This window comes from Synchiropus splendidus, chromosome 1 (assembly GCF_027744825.2).
Source record: "Synchiropus splendidus isolate RoL2022-P1 chromosome 1, RoL_Sspl_1.0, whole genome shotgun sequence".
NCBI lineage: Eukaryota > Metazoa > Chordata > Actinopteri > Syngnathiformes > Callionymidae > Synchiropus > Synchiropus splendidus.
Window position 1 is genome coordinate 34,228,165 of NC_071334.1, and position 24,092 is coordinate 34,252,256.

The window sequence follows — 24,092 nt, forward strand, 5'->3', positions numbered from 1 at the left end:
CACAAAGACAATCGCACCCCTCAAAGTTGCGTACAGTTAAAGCACCAGCATATTCTATCTTGCCGGGGAGCAAGATTAGCATCTGCTGCATTCAACCAGGTCGTGTCTACTCAGAGTACATTTTAAGGACGAGCGCACGTTTATTTACTGGCTTCTTTCTCTGGATTCACACGACCTGTGAGTCCCGGACAAATCTGCGGGATTGTTTCACAAAACAAACACTGAACCTGAACCTCTAAAGCATCAACACCGAGGTCAAACGCACACGTCCAGGCGCGGCGGTGGCACCGGAGAGCCACGGCGAGCTCTGGCCTGGGGGAGCTTTAATTGGCGGGGAGAAAGGCGAGTAGTCGGACAGCGTGGATGGCTTTTATCAGCACCACAGAGGCTTTTTGGATTAAGACTCTCTTTGGTCTGACGGCCATTGTTTCAGCAGGGGATGGGGGGAGCAACAAGTTATGCAGATGAGATGTTAATTTGGCTAAAAGTGAATGAAGTCTGGAGCAGAACAAACCGGCCCAGAGGAATAGTGTGGGAATGAAGAGGCAGCTGCACTTCTCCCTGCTTCCTTTCCTTCTCTCCTTTCCTCTTCTCGTAATTACTAAAGGGATCATTTTTACTTTTCTTGTTTTTGTCTTTCACAAATTACATTCAAACCCTCCATTCATATGACATCATGACGATGCGCCAGGTTAGTATTTTTATTGTGATTTTCTTAATTATAAAATAATCCAAATAATTAAAAAAATCTAAATCTCTTTAAATGAGGAAAACAGATGAAAATGTGTTATTGGCAAAAATGGTAAAAATAAAATAAACAATTATAATAATAAAAACAATATGAGAATAATATATTCAATCATAAAAAATGAAATGTCATGAAAACTGATAGAAAAAGTAGCTTTCAAAATGTATTAGAAATTTGAAAAAAATGAGAAAGGATTTTTCAGATACAATAACATTGTACAATAAATGAAGAATCAAAAGATAAAAACGTAAAAAAAACCAGGCCATAATTAAATGGACAAAATTACGATGTCATCTTTTTCAGTAAAACAGTGTCGTCACATTTTAAGTCCAGGATTTGTTCAGAAGTGTCTGCATTTGCTTCACAATTTCCCGCTGCTCCCTCCTGCTCACTCGCTCCTCTGAACCTCCTCTGTTCCAGACTCGTCAGCGCCGATTTACATGCTAATGAAGAGAAGAAGAAGAGGAGGCGACGAGATGTTGTTGTTGTTGTTTTTTCTAATGTCTTGTTTGTTCGGAGAGAGCGAGGTGGAGGAGTAGGGGGTGTTGTTCGGTATTTGAATGGATCTTCGGGACAACGCGGGATGGAGGGGGTGAAGCACCGGGGTGAGAGGACTCCCCTTGTTTATGGCGGCATAATGGAGTGAGAGGATGAAGAGGAGACTGATTCCCTGGGAACAAACTGAGGGATGCTGGGAAAGAAGCGGCTGACGAATTGCTTAAGAAGCGAGTGGAGAGTCAATGATGGCTACGATTGAGACGTGGAAATTAAACACAGGACAGATATGAAGAAGCCGATGTTGGGAGTTAAGAGAAGAAGTTTGTCAAAAAAAAAAAAAAAAAAGAGCTTAGCTATCTTCTCCAGCTAATGCTGAACCCCCATTACACTGGGGCACCATTCACCATTCACTAACACTGAGCAAACAGAAGTAATTGAGAAAAAAAAAATGAATGCGAGTAAGACCTGGCACGTGAACTTGACCCTGTCGATCAGATGACCCAGACGCTGGACCATCCACTCAGCAGCTCCCTCTCTCCCACGTAAATCCTTCATTGTTTATTAGCTGTCACTTCCTAAATAGTACCTGCTGCGTCTTGCACACAGTCCGGAGCCCCCCTGGCCCCAGGGAGGAGGCGCTGGTGGGAGGTGTGAAGTTACAGCAGAGACGGTCGGCAGGAGGAAAAAGCCTCCAGCCGACCAGCATTGCTGCAGATTCACCGACGTGGCAACATTCAAAACCCTGACGGATGCCGACTGAGTGATTTTGCGGCCGCTAACGCGGGATTAGAGCTCAGATATTAAATATTTGTGCATGCTTGTGTGGATTTGAGGACTGTTAAAACCCGTAATGTGTTCCCATTAAAGAGGAAATCTGCTTACAATTACAGAAACACGTCAGCTCGGGTTTATTCGAGGTACACGGGAGGGAAAGTGAGACCTTAAAGAGCATGCAGAGATTATCACCGACACTTCTACTGACACTTTGTAAGTACGAATTTACACTTCAGGGACTGAAGACAGAACAGGAGGAATCAGGGTAGAAAGCTGCACAGCTGGCGCTCCACACTGTCACCAGGTTGAACATCTACGTGGCATCATCATGACTGAACTCCAGAAGACACGAGGTGTTTTTGGACTGAGGACTCAATTGCACTCTAAACCTGGACATGGAGGCTTTTGCACAAAACTTTTAGATCAAACCCTCAAATGGTTGATTGATCTGTTGGAGTACCAGCGGCTTGTTTTGCTTATATTGGAGCAAACACCTCCATCTGGAACCCAAATCTGAACTGCAGCTAATTAAACGCTTCATAAACCACAAATAAACTCGGCCTTCACCTCTGCAGTATTTAAAACTCGGATACAGTATCCACTGACTCGCCGTGCCAGAGCTCATCGACGGCTCTGGAAACAACTCAGAGAAGCCTCACTCTTGATGGAATGGATCATGACTCTCAGGAGCCTGACCCTACCTTGTTGCAAGCCTGCGTACAAAGAGAACATTCCCAGGCGAGAACCATCACTCTTACACCGTTAGTGATGCTTGCATAAGGACTCCGGCAGGACTGGTCCCGGATCTGATTCCAGACCTTTGAGAGAGCAGGATGGTGTGGGCACATTTTAGAGGACAAAGCCTTGGTGAGTGTCAGTTTTAGAATGAAAGTGTTTTGACGGTATTAGCTTATAACCCCCCCGCTTCTTTTCTCTCCTCGCTGCACCCTTGAAAGCCTGCGGTGACCCGGGGATGTGTAAAGCGGGGCGGCCAAATGAATTGCTCAAGCACTCGAGCTCTCCGAGCCATTACGACGAGAAGCTGCCCTACCTGTGTTGAGTCAGCAGTCCCGCTCACTCTATCCGTCTAATGGACAGCGCAGGAATTTAATTAGCAGGAAGCCGCAGAGCAGGTTACTGGGGAGGCAGGAGAGAGAGAGAGAGCGTCTGGAGAGAGGAAGCTGTGTGTGTGTGTGGCCATTGAGAGGTCGACCCCTGCTGTCCTTCTGTGGAAACCCCGTCCATCAGCAAGACCGTCTCCATGCTTCAAAGTCCCACAGTCGCCCAGCCCCACCAGAGCCTTGTGGGAATGACACTTTTCCAGAGTGTGCGTATCATAATGAGGCTTTCGTGAAGGATGGGGGCAAAAGAAATGCGATTATTTTTGGACTGGTCAGGTGAGGACGATTCTTAGGTTTGGTCCTTCGGCAAATACACAACTGCACGCAGTGTATCAATGATATCAAGTCAACCTGGTGCTGGAAAAACAAACAAAAAAAAACTTTTACCATTAATTCCTTCATGAACTGGATTCTCCCAACAGCCCTTTGAGTCCAACAAATCTCAAACATTCATGGGTAATGCCTGAAAGAGTTATTTAGCAAGCTGACACTGCTGTGCTAAAGTCTTCCTTTCCTTTCGGCTTCTCCCTTCTGGGGTCGCCCACAGTGGATCATCTTCCTCCATCTGACCCTGTCCTCTGCTTCCTCTTCTCTCAAACCAACAAACCTCATGTGCTCCTTCACCACCTCCATAAATCTCCTCTTTGGCCTTCCTCTCCACCTTCTGCCTGGCACTTCCAACCTCAACATCTTCCTACCAATGTACTGGCTCTCTCTCTGTACATGTCCAAACCATCTCCATCTAACCTCTCTGACTTTGTCTCCTAAACACCTGACATGTGCTGTCCCTCTGATCTACTGCTTTCTGATCCTATCCATCCTGCTCACTCCCAGATAGAGCCTCAGCATCTTCATCTCTGCTGCCTCCAGCTCTGCCTCCTGTCTTTTCCTCAGTGCCACTGTTCCCAAACCATACAACATTGCTGGCTTGACCACAGTTGTGTACACTTTCCCTTTCATCCTCGCCAACATCCTTTTGTCACACATCACACCTGACACTTTTCTCCAATGATTCCATCCTGCCTACACCTGCTTCCTCACCTCTTTCTCACACTCTCCATTGCGCTGGACAGTTGAGCCTCAGTACTTCAAATCCTCCACCTTCTTTATCTCTGCATCCTGTAACTTCACCTGTCTACTTAGGTCCCTCTCATTCACACACATGTATTCCGTCTTACTGCAGCTAACCTTCATTCATCTCCTTTCTAAGGCACAACTCCACCTCTCTAGCTTATCATCCACTTGCTCCCTGCTCTCACCACAGATCACAATGTCATATGCAAAGATCATGGTCCAAGGGGCTTCTTGTTTAACCTCATCTGTCAACCTGTCCATCACCATGGCAAACAAAAAGGGCTCAGAGCTGAGCCTTGGTGCAGTCCCACCTCCACCTTGAACTCCTCTGTTACACCCGCAGCACACCTCACCACTGTCTTACACATGGCATACACCACTCCAACATACTTCTCTATCCTCATACAATAGCACAACTCTTCTCTTGGCACTCTGGCTTACGCTTTCTCCAGGTCCACCAAGACACAATGGAGCGCCTTCTGACCTTCTCTGTGTTACTTCTGCTGTGCTAAAGTCTACAAATACTTGCAACACTTGTTAATCTGGTTAAGACAATGTCATGCTATCATTCATCAAAATGAGAGGACATGCGCTAGAGAGACAAAAATTCTGTTCAACGCTGTCTTGACTATCTCAGGTCTTGCTCCCACGCCAGGCACAGAGCGAAGTTCTGAAGTTGAAATTTTCACTTTCCCTTGGACCAGAGACAAGCAATCTGGCCTATCAAGTCACAGCAGATAAAGCTTAAAAGACAGAAGTGTGTTTTCGTGATGATCCAGACCCTGAACCGACGCAGGCCAAGATCAGACCCGCTCGCTACACTAACGTGGATTAGGATCACTCCAGGTGAACAATATTTGAGAAAAAGAAGGTTTTGCAGCAGCAGCAGCAGCAGCAGCAGCTTCAAGTGAATTTGTGGCAGATCTTATTTCAACTCTATTAGAATAAAGTTTAAAGTGACTGTTAATCAGCCAGATACTTGAAAATCATGAAATCAAAAGAACCGCCGGCTTGACCCAGAGATCCACTCAGAACTGCTGGGGAAAAAGAGGCGTGCTGTAATTGGATTGCGAAGCGACTCACAGAAGAGGAGTGGCGGCGGAGGCAGCGGCGAGCCAGTTGAAGGAAAACAATAAAAGGAGGTGGCGGGTTTTGAAAGTGAGGAGAGACCCCGGGACGAAGCGGAGGGGGTGAGGAGTGTGAGGATTTACCAATTAGCTCGGTCACCGGGGCCCACGTTCCCAGACACTCGCGCCGCTTAATCAAGTGGCGCCTTTGTCTCCTCTCTGAAAACAGTTTTCTGCTTCAAGTGCGCAAATAAATCGGATGCCTCAACCAGCCGCGCGCAGGAGTCGGCCTCCACGGAACACAAAGCTAACGAGCCGACGATCTGAGACAGAGACAGTGTCTGTTTCTGGAGCCAGAATTGGTGTCGGGATTATACCAGTTCCCAAAACAGGTTGATGGGCTGGTCACATGACACGGCACAAAACCTCAAAACATAAACTAGAATGATGTTTTGAAACTACGTAGCTTTTCGCAGGGCTAAACTCGGTTGCATGTCGGACTCATTGCTGCATCTGAGTCATTGGATTTGAAAATTTTGATAAACTCTGTTGAGTCACTGTAACTTGTGATCCATAATGAAGGGATCAATTGAAAAATTGAGTCACACCTACTTACAATAACGGTCACACTGCTTATAGGACTCATTCAGATAAGTCGGATTCATTAAGTTCCATCACTTCCACTTCCAGGAGTCAAGAATTTCTGAGTTGTTGAACAATCATTGCGCAAATATGAAACATCACGACTCATGGGTTAAAATACCAGATCAGAAGTTCTTTGGGGAAGTTCTCCACAAGATGGCACCTGTTTTTGCACAAAAACCTCTCCGTTGTGTGAGCAGAACAACAATCGGAGCCAGTAGTGAAGTTTACACACAGGCAGAGGGTGTTTATTTCTGCAGCCTCTCCTCGTCAGATAAACCAAACATCCCTCCTCTCGTCCTGAATCAACGCCGGCTAATCATTTTTAGACGTTTTCCTTCCCGACCGCAGCGGCTCAGCGGAGATAAACATTGAGGGACTGTGGTGGTTGCCAACGCTTTGTGGTTTGGCACGATGAGCCGCCACAGCCTCATTATCCTGCTCTGGCTTGTAGATGCCTCCTCCTCCTCCTGATGAAGATGATGGTGACGAACCCGCCACCAGCACCCTAAAAACGCTGGCGCCAAAGCAAGCGGCTCGATAATTCAGCCACAGGCTCCCAACCTGCACCTCCGCTAACCTCCTCCATAATTAAAAATGAACATCTGACGGTCCCAACCAAAACAAAGACAGAGTTCTCGGTGTGTTTCACCTCCTGGAGTCGGGCCAGAGAGTCGGGACGGGTTTCCATGCTCGACTGGATCCTCGCCTCTCTATCATTCACGTCTCTCTCACTCTCAACTTTCCCTCTGCTGATTCGTCAGCTTTCCTGCGGGACTGACGGCGTCCAGGACCCACGCAGAGACACCACCCTCGCGCCAAGACTCCTGAAGAGCTGATGAATATTCCTCCGGTAATTACTCACACTGCCGCCGCCGTCCGGCTAATCAGCTCCGATGGTTTCTGTTCGCACACAATAGGAAACGCCTCACCTGTTGGGCAACAATTCTCATGATCGTTTAGTTACTTCTCTGTGACACGAGTTTAAGTGAACAACAAATAGCTTGGGTTGGTTTTGTTGTTTCACTTTGTGCCTGTTTGTTACGCTTTTACGTCGCAACATTTTCTTCATTCCTCTGCATGTTTTGGTGGATCTCTTTGTTTAGCACAGCTGGAATTAGCACTTATTGTGTCTTACACTTTTTAGGGATGGACAAATTGCTTACATTTTTCTACACCTAGCTTTTTAATCCAGTGTTTTACTGTTTCAAGGACGAGTTTTAAATAATTTATTTTTGGTCAGAACCACTGGTGGAGACAACAACTCTTGAACACTGAGTTCCAAATCGGATTTAGAGCATTGCTGCTCCATTGTCCTAGTTAGGGTACCTCAGGGGTCAAGACATAACCCTCTGCCAAATTCATGTGTGAACGTGGCACTTCAAATGGACTGATGCTCTTGATCTTCATCAGCACCAAAATGATTCAAGAAGCCTCCTCTTCTCTGACTCTAGATGCTGTTTATTCTAAAGCTTTTTAACTCACTGGAGGGCATGTCCTCACATCTATTCAATCCTATCGCATTTCCTGCTGAGCTGTTTCAGAAAAAAAAAAACCAAGGAAATTCTGTAGTGCATGTGCCAGACCTGTATGTGGCGTGGTAATGCTCTCAGAAAACAGAGAAGAAGACATGGCATATGCGCCAAATGACAAAGTACTCTGACATAATGGAAAGGTGGACTATGACATCATCCTTCAACTAGCATACGCTCCAGCGACTGAAAACATCTGCATGGGCAACAGGCCTATCCGACACCTGCCCTGAACGGATGCGACTGACCGGGTATCGGCCCTAAAGAAGAAGAAATTGTGTAGCCACGAGCAAGATCTAAAGAACACAGTGAACTTGTAACTTGTTGGTGCCTGAATGAATCTTTGACACGTTGGATCACACGCTGATGGACAAAACTATTTTGTGCTTCCTCGCGACCTAAAGACTCCCCATTAGAACGTCTGACTCGGTTGACAGGAGCACTCGAGCGTTTCTTCATGTCTCCGTTAGCAGCAGCTACTTCTGATCAGAACAATCCTGTGATATCTGTTGGCGTCGACCTTTCTGCTCCTTGTTTTGATTAAATCTGGAGCATCTTAATCGTGTAATGGGGCGAACACAATTACAGCAAATGCAGAACAGCTGAACCCCGAAAACACGTCAGCGGCTCCGCTACTCCTCTTCTTCTTCTCCTTCGTCTATATTTCAGCAGCCATACGGCGCTTTGGAGTTTCTCTGCTTCCACCATCTGTGGAGAGTTTCCCTGCAGACGTGCACAGCTGCCGCCGATCATGTCGCCACGCACTTCGCACTCACACACACAAACAATAGAAGAGACGGTGTGTGTGTGTGTTTGGTGTCGTCTTGGCAAACAGCAATCACTCAAATCGGCACAACCTCAACTAAACGCTGGAAAAGAGATTCTGTACTTTTACTGACTTCTATGTATATTCATATTAATTTACTTTAGCTCAATAAGATGGTAATGTTTCTAAATAGTAATTTAAAATTTAAATTTTGACCATAATTAATAAAAAAAATACACAATCTTATAAGTGAAAATAAGATCGTTTAAAACAACCCTGAATAAAATAAAAATAATACATCATTAGTAATTCACAAAAAAGGAATACTTCAACCATCTTAATCAACATCCAAATGTTTACGTGTGTAATCGGAGCACATTTTCATAAATTTCCTTCATTCAATTTTAATTCATTTTATAGGTTTACACACCATTTGTCAATAAACTACACTAGTTAAGTGACTCTTTTATAATACACACTACAGGTCCACTGTTTCTCAAGTGGACGCCAGAGAAAGCATGTTTCAGGGTGTCTATAATGAACTGAAAAGATCGAGGTTAAGCTAAAACTAGAGCAGGCTTGGTAATAAATAACACAAAACAACACGTGAAAAGACGATTTCACAACTTTTCCAACAAACTTTCCAAGCACCTACAAGCTCTCTAAGCAGACGTTCCTGTGCATGTAAATGTTCCCCTCATGGCCTTCTTTCAGGCGTCACAGCTCATCCTTTTTGGGGAAGGAGACTCCATTTTGTTGGCATGGTTGGCACAGCGATGGGCAGAGTCTAGACTGCCCTGAGCGCTCCGTTGCTATTGGGGTGATTGAGCAGAGGGGGTGCTGTCGTCCTTAGCAACGGAGACTGCGATTCTCAGCAGCCGGTTCACATCACCCCCAGCAACACACATGGATTCCAGCAGGACGGCCACGGCGAAAAAAACATCAGGTCGGGTTTAGAGGACGCACGGCGAACGTTTCAGTAGTGAGGAGCGACGACAGGAGAGCGAGTGGAGTTTATTATCACTAGTTTTCTTTGTGTCAATCATGCTGCTGCAGATCAGTGAAATGTGTCAGATTAACATCATTTAGAGCTTCTTGGTAGAATACCAATGCTTTTTTAATTCATTTTTAACATTGAATGTTCTCAACCAACTTAAACTAGTCTTCCACAAAACATCTTGTCTTCAAAAAGAAATTAAAGTTTTATCTAACAAACAGCTTTACTCTTATACTACTTAAGTTTTAACCACTATTTTTGGATTTATTTAAGGGCATAGGATGATGTATCTAAATATATTCATATTCTATTCTTTAAAATGAATATTTAAAGTGTGTGTAAATGAAAATCATCTAAATATTTTTGGTTAATTAAATCCTAAATTAGAGTTCAAAGATATTTTCATGAATAGCTGCCAAAACAATATATTTGATACGCTAAAAAAATGTTGCTAAATGATGATAAAAAACAATGTTTTTTTTCTAAATAATTTTATTTGTTCCTAATTATGTCCACACATTCAATAGTGCTTACTTTCAATTATCCAACTTTGGTTGGAAAAACAAATTTAAGTGTTTTTTTTTCCACTTATTTTTAAGATGCAAGTGGCTGTAAACAATATAATAAATAGAGCTTATTGACAGGCGGAGGTTTGACAGTGTTCTGGCGTCAGTCAAAATAGTTTGATTGGAAAACACAACTCTTCTGGTCGTTTGGGATGTTTTTGTTTTAGCGGAGAGCCCTCAACAATGCGGTTTCGCTCCTCTGTGAGATTTATTATGAAATAAAGAGCCGCACTGGAAACTTTTATGAATGAACCCGGAGCTCATTGACCGTGAAGAGGAACAATGTGGTGTCACCGCTTTTGTTGTGGCGCATGTTTGGTGGGTTTGCAGAGGTGTGGGTGTGTGTGTGTGTGTGTGTGTTCAGGGGAAGAGGAGTTGTGGGGTGAGGTGGTGGAAAGGGGGGGTCCTCCACAGCGTGTGAGTCACAGAACCACAACACAGACTGTGGTTTTCAGCTTTAAGCGGCTCCACATGACGACTGATGAGCAGCAGCAGAGGAGGACGAGGAAACAAAGCCAGTGTAAGGGGAGACGAGCCAACAGTCACCACAGACGTGTTGGCAAAGAAGATCCCACACATTTGGAGAAACCTCTGCTGAGCTGTTTCGGAATCACTCTTACTCTTCACCCCCATACGGTCCCACCACCACACAATTGGACACAATGTTGTTGTTACTGCTGCAAGCCAGACCGCAGCACAGAATGTCATGGCGCACTTCACGGCCGGTTCTGATTTAACCCGACAAACTCTTTGCTACCATCCTCCTCTAGACACTCGGTGGAAGGTTCCACCTTTGTGCTAGTGTCAGACAACACTGGAGGGTTAAGGTGAGATGAATATGAAACCCCAGAATGACGACTCACTACATGGTCTTGATCGTGACAAGTTGTCACCTCATTCCCAGGGTTGACTACCGTTCCAACTGCGATTTCCCATCAGAATTGCTCTCCATCAGTTCACAAGGAGCTGCGCAGGCAGTGACACCCTCAGTTGTCGAACACAGTCCCAGAGTCCCCAGGGTACACTGCACTCTGAATATCACTCATCCAGAAGTAGCACTTTAACTTTGCAGCAGTGGGACTCGATGACATCACTTGTTCCTCAAGAAACGACACAATTGGAGGATATCAATGTGTCGGAAAGATAACGGCCCAAGCAGCCGACCTGGGGGATGTGAAGGTTTCCAGTTGCCATTAGATCTTTATCCTCTGCCACCTGGTTTGACCCTTCAGTCTTGATGCCACACAAACGCCTGTGTGTGTGTGTGTGCATGAGCGTGTGTCTGACCCAGTTCCCTGTGTCCTCCTGAGCTCTTAAAGAGATTTGGAGCTTCGTCTCTGAACTAGTTAGCTGCTATCATCCGTCCTCATCGTCTGTGGCCAAAATGATGTTTTATCTCTTTAAAATGCCTGCTCTCATGTACCACAAGTTGCCGCACATTCACTTCATGTTGAACCTGAACACTTTCTTTCTATCACTCACTGAAACCAGCCAAGACAGGGTTTTAGTTATTTATTTATGTATTTTTAATTGGTAAAAACCATCCCAAAGTTCACCTCAACATCTGTTTAGCCACCCAGTAGTTTTACCATTCAGTTCAACTCCTGCTCTTAGCCACTGCTCTTCACCAGTCCCAGACATCATCTGTAGACGCCACGATAGTGACATGTGGTTGCAAAATATATAATATGTTAAATACCGCACAGTAGTCAAATATTGCTGTAATTTGTTGTAGACCATGTTTGCACTTTCAAAGATGCAATCAAATAACAACTATCAGGGTTCTCCACAGCAAAGCTGAATAAGGACCCCAATGCTGAGATTTAATAGTTGCTTTTCGACAGCATGACTTGCAATGGCCGGGCTACCTTGTTATCAGTCGAGAGGAACTCCTCCCCATTGGGAAGACTGCTGTGCAGGACCAACTCCTCCTGCCCTTTCCCCTACCTGAGGAAAACATCCTGGGTAGAGCCCTGATATTTCTCAACAAGGTTCACTTCCTGGCCTTACTTCTGGTCTCTTCTTTATCCTCTTAAGGGACAAATGAACAAAAACCTTTAGGGTAAAGGTCTTGCACAGTGTCCTTGGGAATCAGCCCTTCAAGAGTTTGTGGTGGACAAAGACAGCATTTGGGAATGTCCTCCACATGTCTACTCCCCAAGTTGGTATTCCACATGAGTGTGCATCTATGAGGGTCTGTGACACAGCGGGAACTTGTTTTTAATGGTTTACGACAATAAAAGAGTGGCTCAGCAAAGAAGGCGCTCGCCGGATGTGCGGACAGACACTGGTGAAGTAACCGTTTCACAAGACTCAGGGACGTTACGTGCTGCCGGATCGTTTGGAGAATAAAGGGCACGAGTCTGCCAAGAAAAGTTGGAGATGAACATCAGCGGTGGAGCTCCAGGAAGTTTAATGTAAAAGTTTTATGATTTCATCTCACTAATTATCTTTAATTGACTTTACAGGCACATAAATATTATCTTCCGCAGTAAACGTTCAAGTCTTTATCTCTGGCTGTGAAACCTTTAAATCAACGACGCGACAAGGCTTGACCTTTTCCCACCTTTTGTTCCTGAACGCAACACCAGACCACACCCCCTCTGCTGTGTGTGTATGTGTGAATCATTGCGCCTGTGGGAGGGAGAGACAGTTGTGAAGTTAGTCCGTAAGTGTGGTTCACTAGGTGACTGTGGTTGTGCGTTCAAGTGAGGGCGAAGAGGGTGGGATTTGTGCATGTGTGCGGACAAGTGAGAGAGTGAGTCAAGAGTATTCCCATGTTTATGAGTGTATTTAGCACTGAAATGTTCAAGTGTGTGCAGGTGTGGGAGAGAGTGACCCGAGATAGGAGTATATTTGTGCAGTCGTGTGGTAGTCGTGGTAGTAGTGTGTGAGGGAGAGTGAGTGTTGTGCAATTTTGTGTGTGTGTCCAAGCTGGGGTGCAAATGTATGTGGAGCTGTTGAATGTGTGAGTCCTTTAATAAGTGCATGTGCACCGCATCATATGAGTGACAGTGAGTTAAATATGTGTGCAGAAGTCAATAAGACGCTTGTGTTTCATAGTGAAAGGGTCAGCACATGCAGGTGTGTTTATGTTAGCGACAGTGCTCATGCACGTGAGCTCAACTGGGTGCTAATGAGACGGTGAGATATTTACTCAAGAGGTCAAACAGCCAGATGATAGGGGTCGTGACCTCTCGGCTGTGACTTCTGACCCCGCAGCGCGTGTGGAGTGTCGCTGTGATAATGACGTCTGCCAACACGCCGCCCGACTGAGCACGCTCGTAAATCACTGAACGCAGGAGGATGGGTGTTGACCTTTGACCCCCTGCTTGTTCCAGACAACTTCTCTCACTTTCTCTCCCTCTCGCTCACACACACACACACTGAATGAAAGCTGGAGAAACTCCACCTGTTCCCTGATGGCTGCTTCCTCTTCAGCTGTTTACCGTATTTCCTCTAGTAGAGACAAAAGTTAGATGGACGACATTGCTTCAATGATCACGAATCAAAATGTAAACTTTTAAAAATTAAATATTCAGGGATATTCCTTTTAGCTTTTTCATTTGTTTAGAAATTGTCTTTCGTACTTGTTGTACAATCATGAAGACACGAGCAGCGCAGAGAAAAGACCCTTGTGTTTGCTGGTCTACTTTGGATTCAGCAGGCGAACCAGTTGCTCCTAGAGCCCCTGAAACTGCAGCAGCTTGTGGTTATGGGGATGAATTTAATTAGTCAGGTTCCTCTGACAGAGCGGCTCACAGCCCCGAGGTCAGTCGGCCTTCACACCGCTTTTAATCAAGACGCTGCTCCATAGATCTCTGCTTCCTCCGATGAGAGGCAGGACGAAACCCGATCCTCCAGCGCCGAGACCAGAGGGGAGAAGCTAAGTGGGAAGGGGGGCTAACTTTCACCAGAACTGTAAATGTTTTTGGCGGAGAAGCGGCACGTCTCTTCTAAACTGTGATGAATCACAACAAAGCAGCGGCAGGATTAAAACTTTACTGCCGGATCTTTAACTCGCGGAGCAGAAACTGGGGAATGAAGGGAACCAGTGTGAGCGCAGCTGATTACCGCTGAGCGAAAACATGCAGACGTGCGAGGATCCAGCTCCCCGGGGGAGGAGGGGAGAATGGACTCAGTCTTCGGGTGCTCAGAGGGGCTTCAGTGCATGAGGGGGAAATGATTGTAATTAGGGTTCAGGGAATGGAGATGTTTCCACCAACGCCACCTGAGCGTCGGTTAAAACTCACTGTGGATAGAAATGAAGCCAAAAAAACCCACAAGCCGTCAACTATTTTAACTTCAAGTTCTTAAAAACAGTCAAATATTTTTGTTTGTACTCAAGCAAACCTCGGCCTAGGGCTGCCAGCAATAGCGTGTATATTTACTAACTACCCAGAGTTCAAGGTCACAGATGACGGTAGGAACAAAAGTTCATCTAAAAATGGTGGGATTTGCCCTTTAGCTTAGCTCTTTTTTGTGTGATAATAGGAGTTCAAAAGAACTGAGTTCCGTTATTAATTTCCCTGAAGAACCAAAACCTTATATACACAATAAATTACTGCAACAAGCACTTTTTTGCCATATCCTGTGTTGGATTTTCTGGACAATAAAGTGATAGCGACAAAAAACGAATCCATGAAACAAGAGTCGTAAAAAAGCCTGACGCATTCCTCTCCAAACACAGTCATTTTATAACGTCCTTGGACAAATTTGGACAAATTTTGATGACAAATGCACTGCTATAAAAAGATGGTGGACTGTGTTGTGCATTACGTTTGCACATAAAGAAGCACGCAGTCCCACTGCCACCTTGTTTTGTCCAGTGATTAGCTACCAATACCAATTTGGAATCAGTTTATATGACGCATATACTCGCGATCTGGGTGTCCACTTTATGAGTTCATGAGCAGCTGGTCAAAAGAGAGACAATGTACAGGTGAGATCGCTGTGTCGCTTTTGAAGATTTGGACAATCGTTTTCCACAATACTCAATAAAATTTGATGGACCCTGGAAATGGTCCAGAGAAACTCATAAATCAGACAAAAGAGAGGCGAGTGTGATGTTGGAGCTAAAGATGCCAGATTATGGAGTTGTGAAACTACGTTTCCAGAGTTTTCAAAATGTCTTCATTTCAAAAGCAAATTGTGCTTTTCTACAGTCTTTTCGCGATGTCATTTTCACATTTTTTTCATTTCCTTTTGCCTTTTAATTTTAAATCATAATATTTTGGCATAGTCCTGACATCTGAAATTATTATATTAATATTATTATTAATATTATACCTTATTATTAATATTATACCTTTTTCGTGTATTTTTTCCTGATGATGTTTTTAATTTATGTTTTAAATTCTTTTCCACTGAACTTTTTCCTCTGTTTTTTAATTTTTTTTTCACTTACAGTGAACTTATTATTTTCTGTGGTTGATTCTTTTATTTTGTTTTGTACTTATTTTCAATTTTTTTTCTATTCTACCTGTCCTCCTCGTCTGAGACCTTCCAGATAAACCACAGAGTCTGAATAAAGGTTTATTCTGAAAAAGGCACATATTCAGGTGGAGGTCCGAGAGCTTGAGCAAATGTGGCCTACAAGTATACTCCAATTGAGAAGAAATGGGTAACCTCGCATTATTTTCAATGAAAGGAAGCACGCCAAAAAGAACAGCAATCTTACAGGACAGACTTACTTTAACTAGTTAATACGACAGGACCTCTTCAGGACCCGACGAGTACTGGAGTCAATGTCTTTTACGAGTTCTATAAAACTTTTAAACTTCAGCTTGTAAACCACTGCGAAGTTACTTCTCTGTGGCCAGCGACTTGCATCACCTGCTAAACTTCTCTTTCAGCAGCTGAACCCAAAATTCCCACCAACAACGGTATTTAAAAAAAAATACGCTGAGCAATGGTTACAGAATTAATTTCCTTGCTGCTGGAGGAAGGAATGCCAGACTCACAAATAAAAAAAAAGAGTGCAGCAGCTGAATTGAAAACTTGGCAGCGACGTTTGTGTTTCCTTCTGATTCACTGACCGCTGATGAAATTCTGGCTGTCTGCAGCAGATAACGTGTTTGTCAGCAGCCAGACTCGCTGGGAAGGTGCATTAGTGGAAATAAAGATGATTTCATTAATCGACAAGTGGCAGGGACGCTGCAGATTTGCTTAATCTGGTTAAAACTGTCGGTCGGCTGGTCGCTGGTGTCTCCAGGAAATATGCTGAGATTTGCCTCCAAGGAAACAATGACAGTAAACCCCTGATGCACAGCGACGATGTCGGTAGGACAGAATGCTCTCAAACTCAGAAGTTATTCCTCTGCTCTAGCCTCAGTTGTGAAGTAGTAAGATGTGGGACTTGAATGTCAATTGCAATATAATAGCATTTTGTGACTCGTAACATTACATTAGTATGTGTATTTAATTGTGCTCAAGTCCAAGTCTAAGCCATTTTTTGTTCGAGGAACAATAGCATTAACTCACTTTCCGCGACTTCAGAGACTGAATGCCATCTCCAAAAATGAATCAAATAAATAGATTAAAAATCATGTTGAAACTGGGACTGTCAAAAGATAAAATAAATGTTACGCCAATCAATTGCACTAAAGATGAATTAACTCAAATAATAACTGATGGCAAATGAATCACACATTTTATATCTGGTCTAAATGTACCTTAAAGGGAGAGGTTATCAACACCAGAGTGGCCAATAATACTTTCCTCATGCAAACATTTGTTTCCTCCAACACCCCAACACAACAGATACTCTGAAGAATGTTCTTTAGAATAACCTCAGTGGGATTGAAGAAGGACTGAACAACATACTAAAAGCACAACATTGTATGCTTTTAGCATGTTGTTGATAAACTCTTCCTTTCAGTTGCATGAAGAACAGGTACAAAACGTTTGAATTATTTGCCTTTAATTGCGAGTTAACTCGATTAATGTTCATTTAAGATTTGAATCTATTGACAGCCATACTTTAAACCAACTAAAGTTGTACAATATCTCAAACATTTTATACCAGACGTTTCTTCTCACAGAATAAAAAAATATTGTATAGCATAATATTCAAATATAAAGTGACAAATAAAATCATAAATCTATGGTAGTTCAGGTAGCCAACTTGTTTCGACTTGATGACAGAACTTGCTCGATAGCTGACGACTCATTGCAGGATTTCTAAAAGTAAAAGCATGTTCATTTATATTTTCAGGACGTCACACTGTAAATGGACTCTTGGTCTGTGGGAGGCAACCAGAGTTCCTGCTGGAAACCCACACAAGCACAGGGAGATGAGTGAGACCCCCTCAAATGGCCCCAGTACACTCCAAACCCGGAAACATGATTTGGACCTGTGAAAAATAGCTCACTATGCTCATAAACCAATATCAGTACGCACTGTTTAAGTCAAGCTGCAACAGAGTCAACTCAACAGACCAGTTCCTGCTCCTTCACTCTCTTTCAAACCCCATGTGTGTCTTGTGTTGCTCTCATGAAACCCAAAGCGAAACCAGTAAGATGACCCAAGGCAAGGTCGTTGTCTGAAGGGTGTTGGCGTCTAGCTACCAATAGCAAGTGTCATCGAGGAGAAGCAACAAGTCCAACGTGACTGAACCTTGCGAGAAACTTGCGGTCAACTTGCCTTCCAGCGTTAGAAGCCAACAGCTTCCTCACACACTGAGAATGAAGATGGACTTACCAGCGTGCACAAAGTAGGCCAGGTAGAGATCCAGCTCCTTGACGGAAACTCCAATGTGATGGGGCTGCACACACAGGCTGGGATTCGAACACTGAGGAGACTTAACCAGCCGCTCCCCGTCAGTACTTTCAAGGGGAATCCCTTTGAATAAAATCACCATGACCAGGTCCAGGCGCCACACTTTGTCCGCCTGGCGCAAGCAGTCGATCCTCCTCATTTTGCCCTTCTGGTCAGGGTTGGAGAGCACGCAGCAGGGCGGCTTCTTTCCAGTCACTGTGAGCACAAAGTCTTCCCTGAACTCGGGCCTGATGTCCTTGCGCAGTTTGGCCAGGAGGCGCGACGCCCACTTCTGCTTGACCTCGGGCTTCTCGCTGAGCAGCTCGTCTTTCACCGCACGCTCTTCCTCCTTGGACATGCGCTTCTCGTGCTTCTTGAAGTACTTCCTCTTGCGGGCCTGCAGGTTGAACCATGTGTAGGCGAAGGCCCGGACGTGGGGCAGCAGGGCTTCGATGAAAGGATGGAATTCATCCTGAGGGGAAGAGAGCGAAAGAAACTTTGAAAAGAAAATCAATTTAACTCAACGGATGTTAGATGAACATCAAATCCCCAAAGTTGACCACAAATTATCTTACTAGAGACGTTTTGCAATAAAAATGCACTTTAGAGACGAAGCAGCGAATGTTTGCTGTTGGCAGGAAACAGTTCTACACATAAAGGTGGACGTCAGGATGAAGAGGGAGTTCATCAAGACAACAGTCAAGTCCAACAACAAAGCCGTTTTAGATCACGGAATTAGACCTTACACCTGATCGCGGTGTAAAGCTGATTCAGTCAGTGAAAGATCCAAGTGTCAAGAAGGTTTTCAGGGTCTTCCATCAAAACTTTTTTGGGGCAGCGTTCACCAATGGCAGTGCTGTGACTAGAACCAAGTCCTGAAGTCTCACACACCATTGAGAGACATAAGGTTCGGGGCCTAAAGGGCTCCAAAGCACCAGCTTATGGACCCTCTCACAACAACAAGTCTGAAAATGGCAGGATACATTTTTTGCAAGTTCAGCAAAAATAAGATTTGTTAGCAAATACTGGTACAGAAAGGGTTGGAGGCAGGTTCTGGTAGCACCTCTCAAGGCTCGAAAGTCACGTAACTCTAAGCTTCACTTCCAAACGACCGTCTTCACGTACGCCTTCAAGGGATTTTCCTCCTCGGTTTCATGTGGCGGCTGCATCTCGGCGCCAGCACAGACCCTTCAGTGTCGACCCAAGGCAGTCTGGCCTGGTTCTCGCCTCGCTGGCAGGAATGTGGGTCGTTGGTTTCGTGCCAACATTAGAAAAAAACCAAACCAACCAAATACCTCAGGACAAACACCGACGCTCACCAGCCGCTGACATGTGGAGGATGGAAGGGGTGCAACGAAGGCCTGATGTGGCTTTAGGGGCGCCGGTCGGTTATTAAAACGTTTCCGGGTCGGTTACACCTGCGACCAGAAAACCGGCAGCGAAAAAGCCACTCAGCTAAAAATACAAAGACGGACAGCCTCCATAACGAGATACAAATGTTCTTTGGAATAGGTTTTGGCAGAGAGCGAGAGAAGTGAACCACGTCCAGGTTTTTAATCAAAGGTCGGTTTAGATTGAGGTGTCAGCTTTAAATATATACACAAATCAATGAGCCCCTTAATCACGAGCGGATCTCTTTTCCTCTCTCTTTCACCGCTCGCTTTCTCTGCAGTTGTTTTCAGGACATCTGCGGCCGAGCGCTGGCCAAACCCCTCATTTTCATTGTGTCCATCTAAACACAGACGCGGCCAGCCAGGGAGAGAGCGTGGAGGGAAAAACAACACGTTTCGGGCCGACGGGAAGCAACGAAGGCAACAAATCAGACAAATGTCAGAGCCTGGACCAAAAAAACACAGACTCGGAACATTTGTTATTTGGACTGAACCCCACAGAGGGTTTCTAAGTGGGCTAGAGATGGAAGAAGTGGGGTCCCGTCAGGAAGGGGGGGCATGGGAGCCTCCTTTCTTCTTGACAACCTCAAAGTTAAAATAAAGGACTATTCATGGATTAAACACACCGTGGCGGCACTTTAGAGTTTTAAAATTGAATCACAACCCAGTTCGAAATATTATTCCGAATGCCATCTCCTAAGTTGAGTTGTCCCAAGTTACTTGGGGTCCAACACATATCTCCAGTCACACAAGAATACACAGAGAAAAACATACTTAAAAAGTGGGAGTAAACTCAGCAGCCCCATGTGACATGGAAAATTCAATTTTCAAAAATGGTGCTTCAAACAAGCCTCCAGTCTGACATCCTCCTGACTTACAAACAAATATTAGATTCGAGCACTCACTGGCCTTATCAATCTAAGATTTAACAAGGGTTTTATTCAAGTAATTCTCCTCATTAACCATATGCTAGACTCATTTAAATGCTGGTGAACCACTTCAGTTAGAATGATCAAATACAACTCCCTAAACAAATGTTGAATATTATTTCATTCCATTATTCATCTAAATGTTTCATGAAACGTTACAATGAATATTACTTTGACATTGTTGAATGGCGTGTTCTCGGTCCTCACAATTTAAACGGAGTTCACTCCAAGAGTGATGGTGCATTCACTGACCAATTGATTCAAACTACTCGTGACTGACTCATTCACATCAGCAAAATCTACAACTTGAAATTTCATTCAAAGAAAAAAAAATGTCATTGGGCAGACAGTTTTTTTAATCGAAATATGTCATGTTCGGGACAGAGGTCATAGCCACAGTCGACACCAGATGAAGTGATGGAGTTATTACAAAACATGAAAGCTTAAGAGCCTAACGAGGCTTGGTAGCAGAGTAACCGATGAAAGTCGCCTAATTAAAATGTGGTTTTCACGGTGAGTGAAGACGACGCAGCCCGCGGAAGCTCGTTGGTGGATCTCAACGTCTTTAAAATGTTTGAACTTTGACTGCATTTTAAGCGCCTCTCTGGTCAGGGTGAAGATTTGGGTTAAATATTGTAAAAAATGCAGGAAGTTCTCGCGGTTCATGTCAGACCTTCTTGCTCAGATCCGAACCTTCGCTCCCGTGCTGACGAGGAAACCATATCTACAGGCCGCGCGTTAGAACGCCAGCTGCAGCGCTTCTTTTTTTTCCCTGCTCTCTATAACATTGTTCACCCTCCCTCGTGGAGGGTCTGAATACAGCACATTGTTTCTTCTTGGAGACGGTCCAGGCGAACGGGTTTGTCTCCAAAAGCGCCTCCAGCAGCTCTGCAGCCAAACCTGCAGCCGCTTCTTCGACTCTGAAATCTCACTCCAGGAACGGCCCAGAACGCCGCCTTTTGTTATCCGCCGTTTCTGTTCCGAGCGAGATGTGCTTCTGCTGGAGTCCTCAGGCGGTTATTAGGACTTTGTGGACAGATGATGTGTTGGAGCTCCTCACACACACGCACACACACACATTCCGGAGTGGATCTGCAGCTCTGGAAGTTCGTTGGAGCTACATTCCAACATTCCTGGCCAGCCCAGCGTTTTCAGCTTCCTGACCCCCTCACGTAGTCTTTTTCACACTCTGTCTTTCCACTGCAAACAAAATCCCACTTAACAAGTCACTCGCTCTCATATTCGGCCCCAAAACGGGGGTTTTCAGCCAGCGGGGTGAGATAATCCCTCTTGTTCTCCCTCGCCTTCCCTCGCTTTTCCTGAAACCAGTCTCCAAACACAATAATCCTGTTTCTCCAATTGTGTCAGGAGAATGAAGGAGCAAGCGACGACGCAAGCGTGATCTCATGACGAGTTCGGGAGAGAAGTTCGGGGGGGATCTTCTGTCATGTCCACCATATCACGACAACACGCGCAGATAAACAACCTGAGTTTGTCTCAGCAAATTCGACTGTGTGTGCATGTTTGTGTCAGACTGCAGAGATGTGTGACATAATACGTGGGAAAGACTGCGTTAAAATGTCACATCGGATGCAAAGTGTGAGAGGAGGCGTGTGTATTCATGCCAGTGTGTGTGAAGTTGGGAAGGCTGTCTTTGAGCGAAAACTGTGTGCATGTGCGTTAGATGTTTTGTCAGAGAATGTGCACTCGTGCAGGCATTGTGCATGTACCCTTGTTAGCTTGTGTATGCCTGAAGGTGAGCGTCAATGGGTGCGTTTGTGCATTTAAGAAATCGTGTGCGTTTGTGACACTTAAATGCGTGTGTGAATCAGAGCTTGCGCGTGAGTATGGAAATGTGTGTGTGTGTGATGATGGTGAAGCGTCTCTCGACATTTCAACATGAAAGATTATTTTTTAAGAAACCAGAATGAATCAGATCACATGACCGACATGGTAGGCAACCAGACAATCAGACACACAAACACAACTGAGCACGATGTACCCTTATATCACTGAGACGGTTTGTGAGACGAGCATATTTTTGCAACAAACAATCTCACTTGTCTTCTTAAATTAGTGAGTTATGAGTAAATATGGAAAATGAAAACGCAGAAGAATTCCAGGTATCTTGTATGCTGTGAATATTTTGGTTATTTTATTTATTTAGTTATTTATTTTACACAACATTTTGCTTGAGATGCCAGTTAAGGTTACTTCAACAATTAGGGATTTAATTGGGCAAATTAAAATATGAAATGTTTTGAGGTTTAAAATGGGAGGCCAAAGGCTCATGGATGATTCAAGGCAAATATTTAGAGGAGGGTGTCGGGTGTGTAAATATGATCGTTGGCAGATTCCAGGCAGAAAAAGGCCAACTGGTTGGAACACTGAGGAGGATTTTGTCCTCCCTGAGACGGACGTGTGATTCGCCTCCCCGGGGTTCTCTCTTTCTTCTCCCCTCTATTTCGGGGTCAGCCTTTCTTTCAGCCCGTTCCCTCTGAGGAAATAAGCGTTTCTAAACCTGCGAGGGCCGGACGGCGGCTTACACGTTCCCCTGCTGCACCTCGGTGACAGATGTAATGGGCTCCGAGTAACAAGCCTGTAACAACAACCCCATGAATAACAGTCATTTAGACCAGCAATAATGCTAATCCCCCCCTCGCCCGCTCGGCCACTCGCACCCACACCGGCCCACTCAGGGAATTATCCGGGTGTTGCTTGCGCTCAGCAGCCCACCGGTGAGGCCGACTGAGATTTTAACACCTGGAACCAACCACAGAGAACATCAGTTCGTAAACACCCCAAACCAACAGACAGCCATGAAGCATAGGGCCAGACTTTCACTTTTTAGGGCCCATCATGCCCCCATTTAAAACCTAACTAGCTCTTCAAAAATGCATAATTGAAAAAAAAAAAAGAAAGAAAGACATCCCAAAGGTTTTTCAGCTTCAATTCGGAGTGGATATTTTGATACGCTTTTCAAGTCTTCTTGGTGAATTACAATGAAAATAGCCAACGGAACATGAATTCGGCTTTTACAATCCAGGCTCACCTTTCAAATTAAAAATAAATGTAGCCAACAAAGGTGCTTACATTTTTAAAAACCGTCTCTATCCAGCGCCCCCTAAAGGATCGAGTGACAAACAACTAAAACAAGCATTTTTTTTTTTTCAATACACTGGGCTTGAAATGTGACGAATTTCACTACAATTTCAGTCTAAAAATACATTCAAACACCACAAAAATGTTTCACTGATGATTTAGAATTTTCTAAATACTGATCAATCATTACCTGTTTAAGTACAAATATTTTAAAAAGCTTAAAATACATTGAAGTACGACACAACTCTGATATTTAAAATAAAATCCTGATGATCCGTCAAGTCAAACTGATGAGACGTTGAGGTCTGATTGTTGGTTTTGCTGTCTGATAATCTGATTAAACGTTAATCTGGTGTTTGTTCATCCAGTTACAGACACTCACGTCGTCCTCAAACACGTCTGACAAAAAGCTTTAAATCTACATGCCAAGCTTTTTTGGGGGGAGGATGAATTTGGGATTGAACACAGCTGCGGATTATAAATAAAAGCTGCCGTGATATTATTCAGTTAATATAACACACGTTTTCTGTATATCATATTGAAGATGTGACTTTTCTCCTTTTGATTTTTTTATACAACAAATATTTTTTTAGTATTTGTTTTGTCAATTTTTAAAAATAAAACTGGGGAACATTTTGCAAGATTAAGATAATTCCAAAAACCAGAATAAAAATCTCGCGCCAAACTCTGCAAGAGGTCACACTCCGAAAAGCCATCTAATCCCGTTTAACCTCTAACCCTCTGCACACATTTAAAGAGCATTTAAAATAAAATCTCTGGGATTATAATTGGCAAACATATGTGGAGAAAAAGACAAATTTAGATTTTTTTTTCTTATATGAAGGAATATTCTGCATGTGTTGGGGACATTTTTGGAGGTGTTGCAGGTGTGCTGTCATCTGAGGTCACCGCTGGCACAAACACTACTTTTTGGCTGCAGAGATGTGGATTTGTGTGCCAGGCCTGAGTGAGGCCTGGACTCCACTAGGAGGAAACTATTAATACAGAATTGAAATCGATCGACAGAACAGAAACAACCACAACTGGCTCACGAAATAAACCGACACGTGTTATTTAGCCAACTAATTTGCCCTTTTCCCTCCCCGTATATAAACTTCCACAGCTG

General features: G+C 44.3%; 1 protein-coding gene across 5 annotated transcripts in view; it reads right to left on the reverse strand.

Moving 5' to 3' along the window:
- Window positions 1-24,092, reverse strand: part of nfia (nuclear factor I/A) — a 129,123-nt gene that overhangs the window by 68,663 nt on the left and 36,368 nt on the right. For all 5 annotated transcript variants that reach the window (XM_053855902.1, XM_053855910.1, XM_053855919.1 and 2 more), the window contains one exon: window positions 17,488-18,016. In XM_053855902.1, the coding sequence (XP_053711877.1) occupies window positions 17,488-18,016 (529 nt within the window). The remainder of the gene's footprint in view (window positions 1-17,487; window positions 18,017-24,092) is intronic.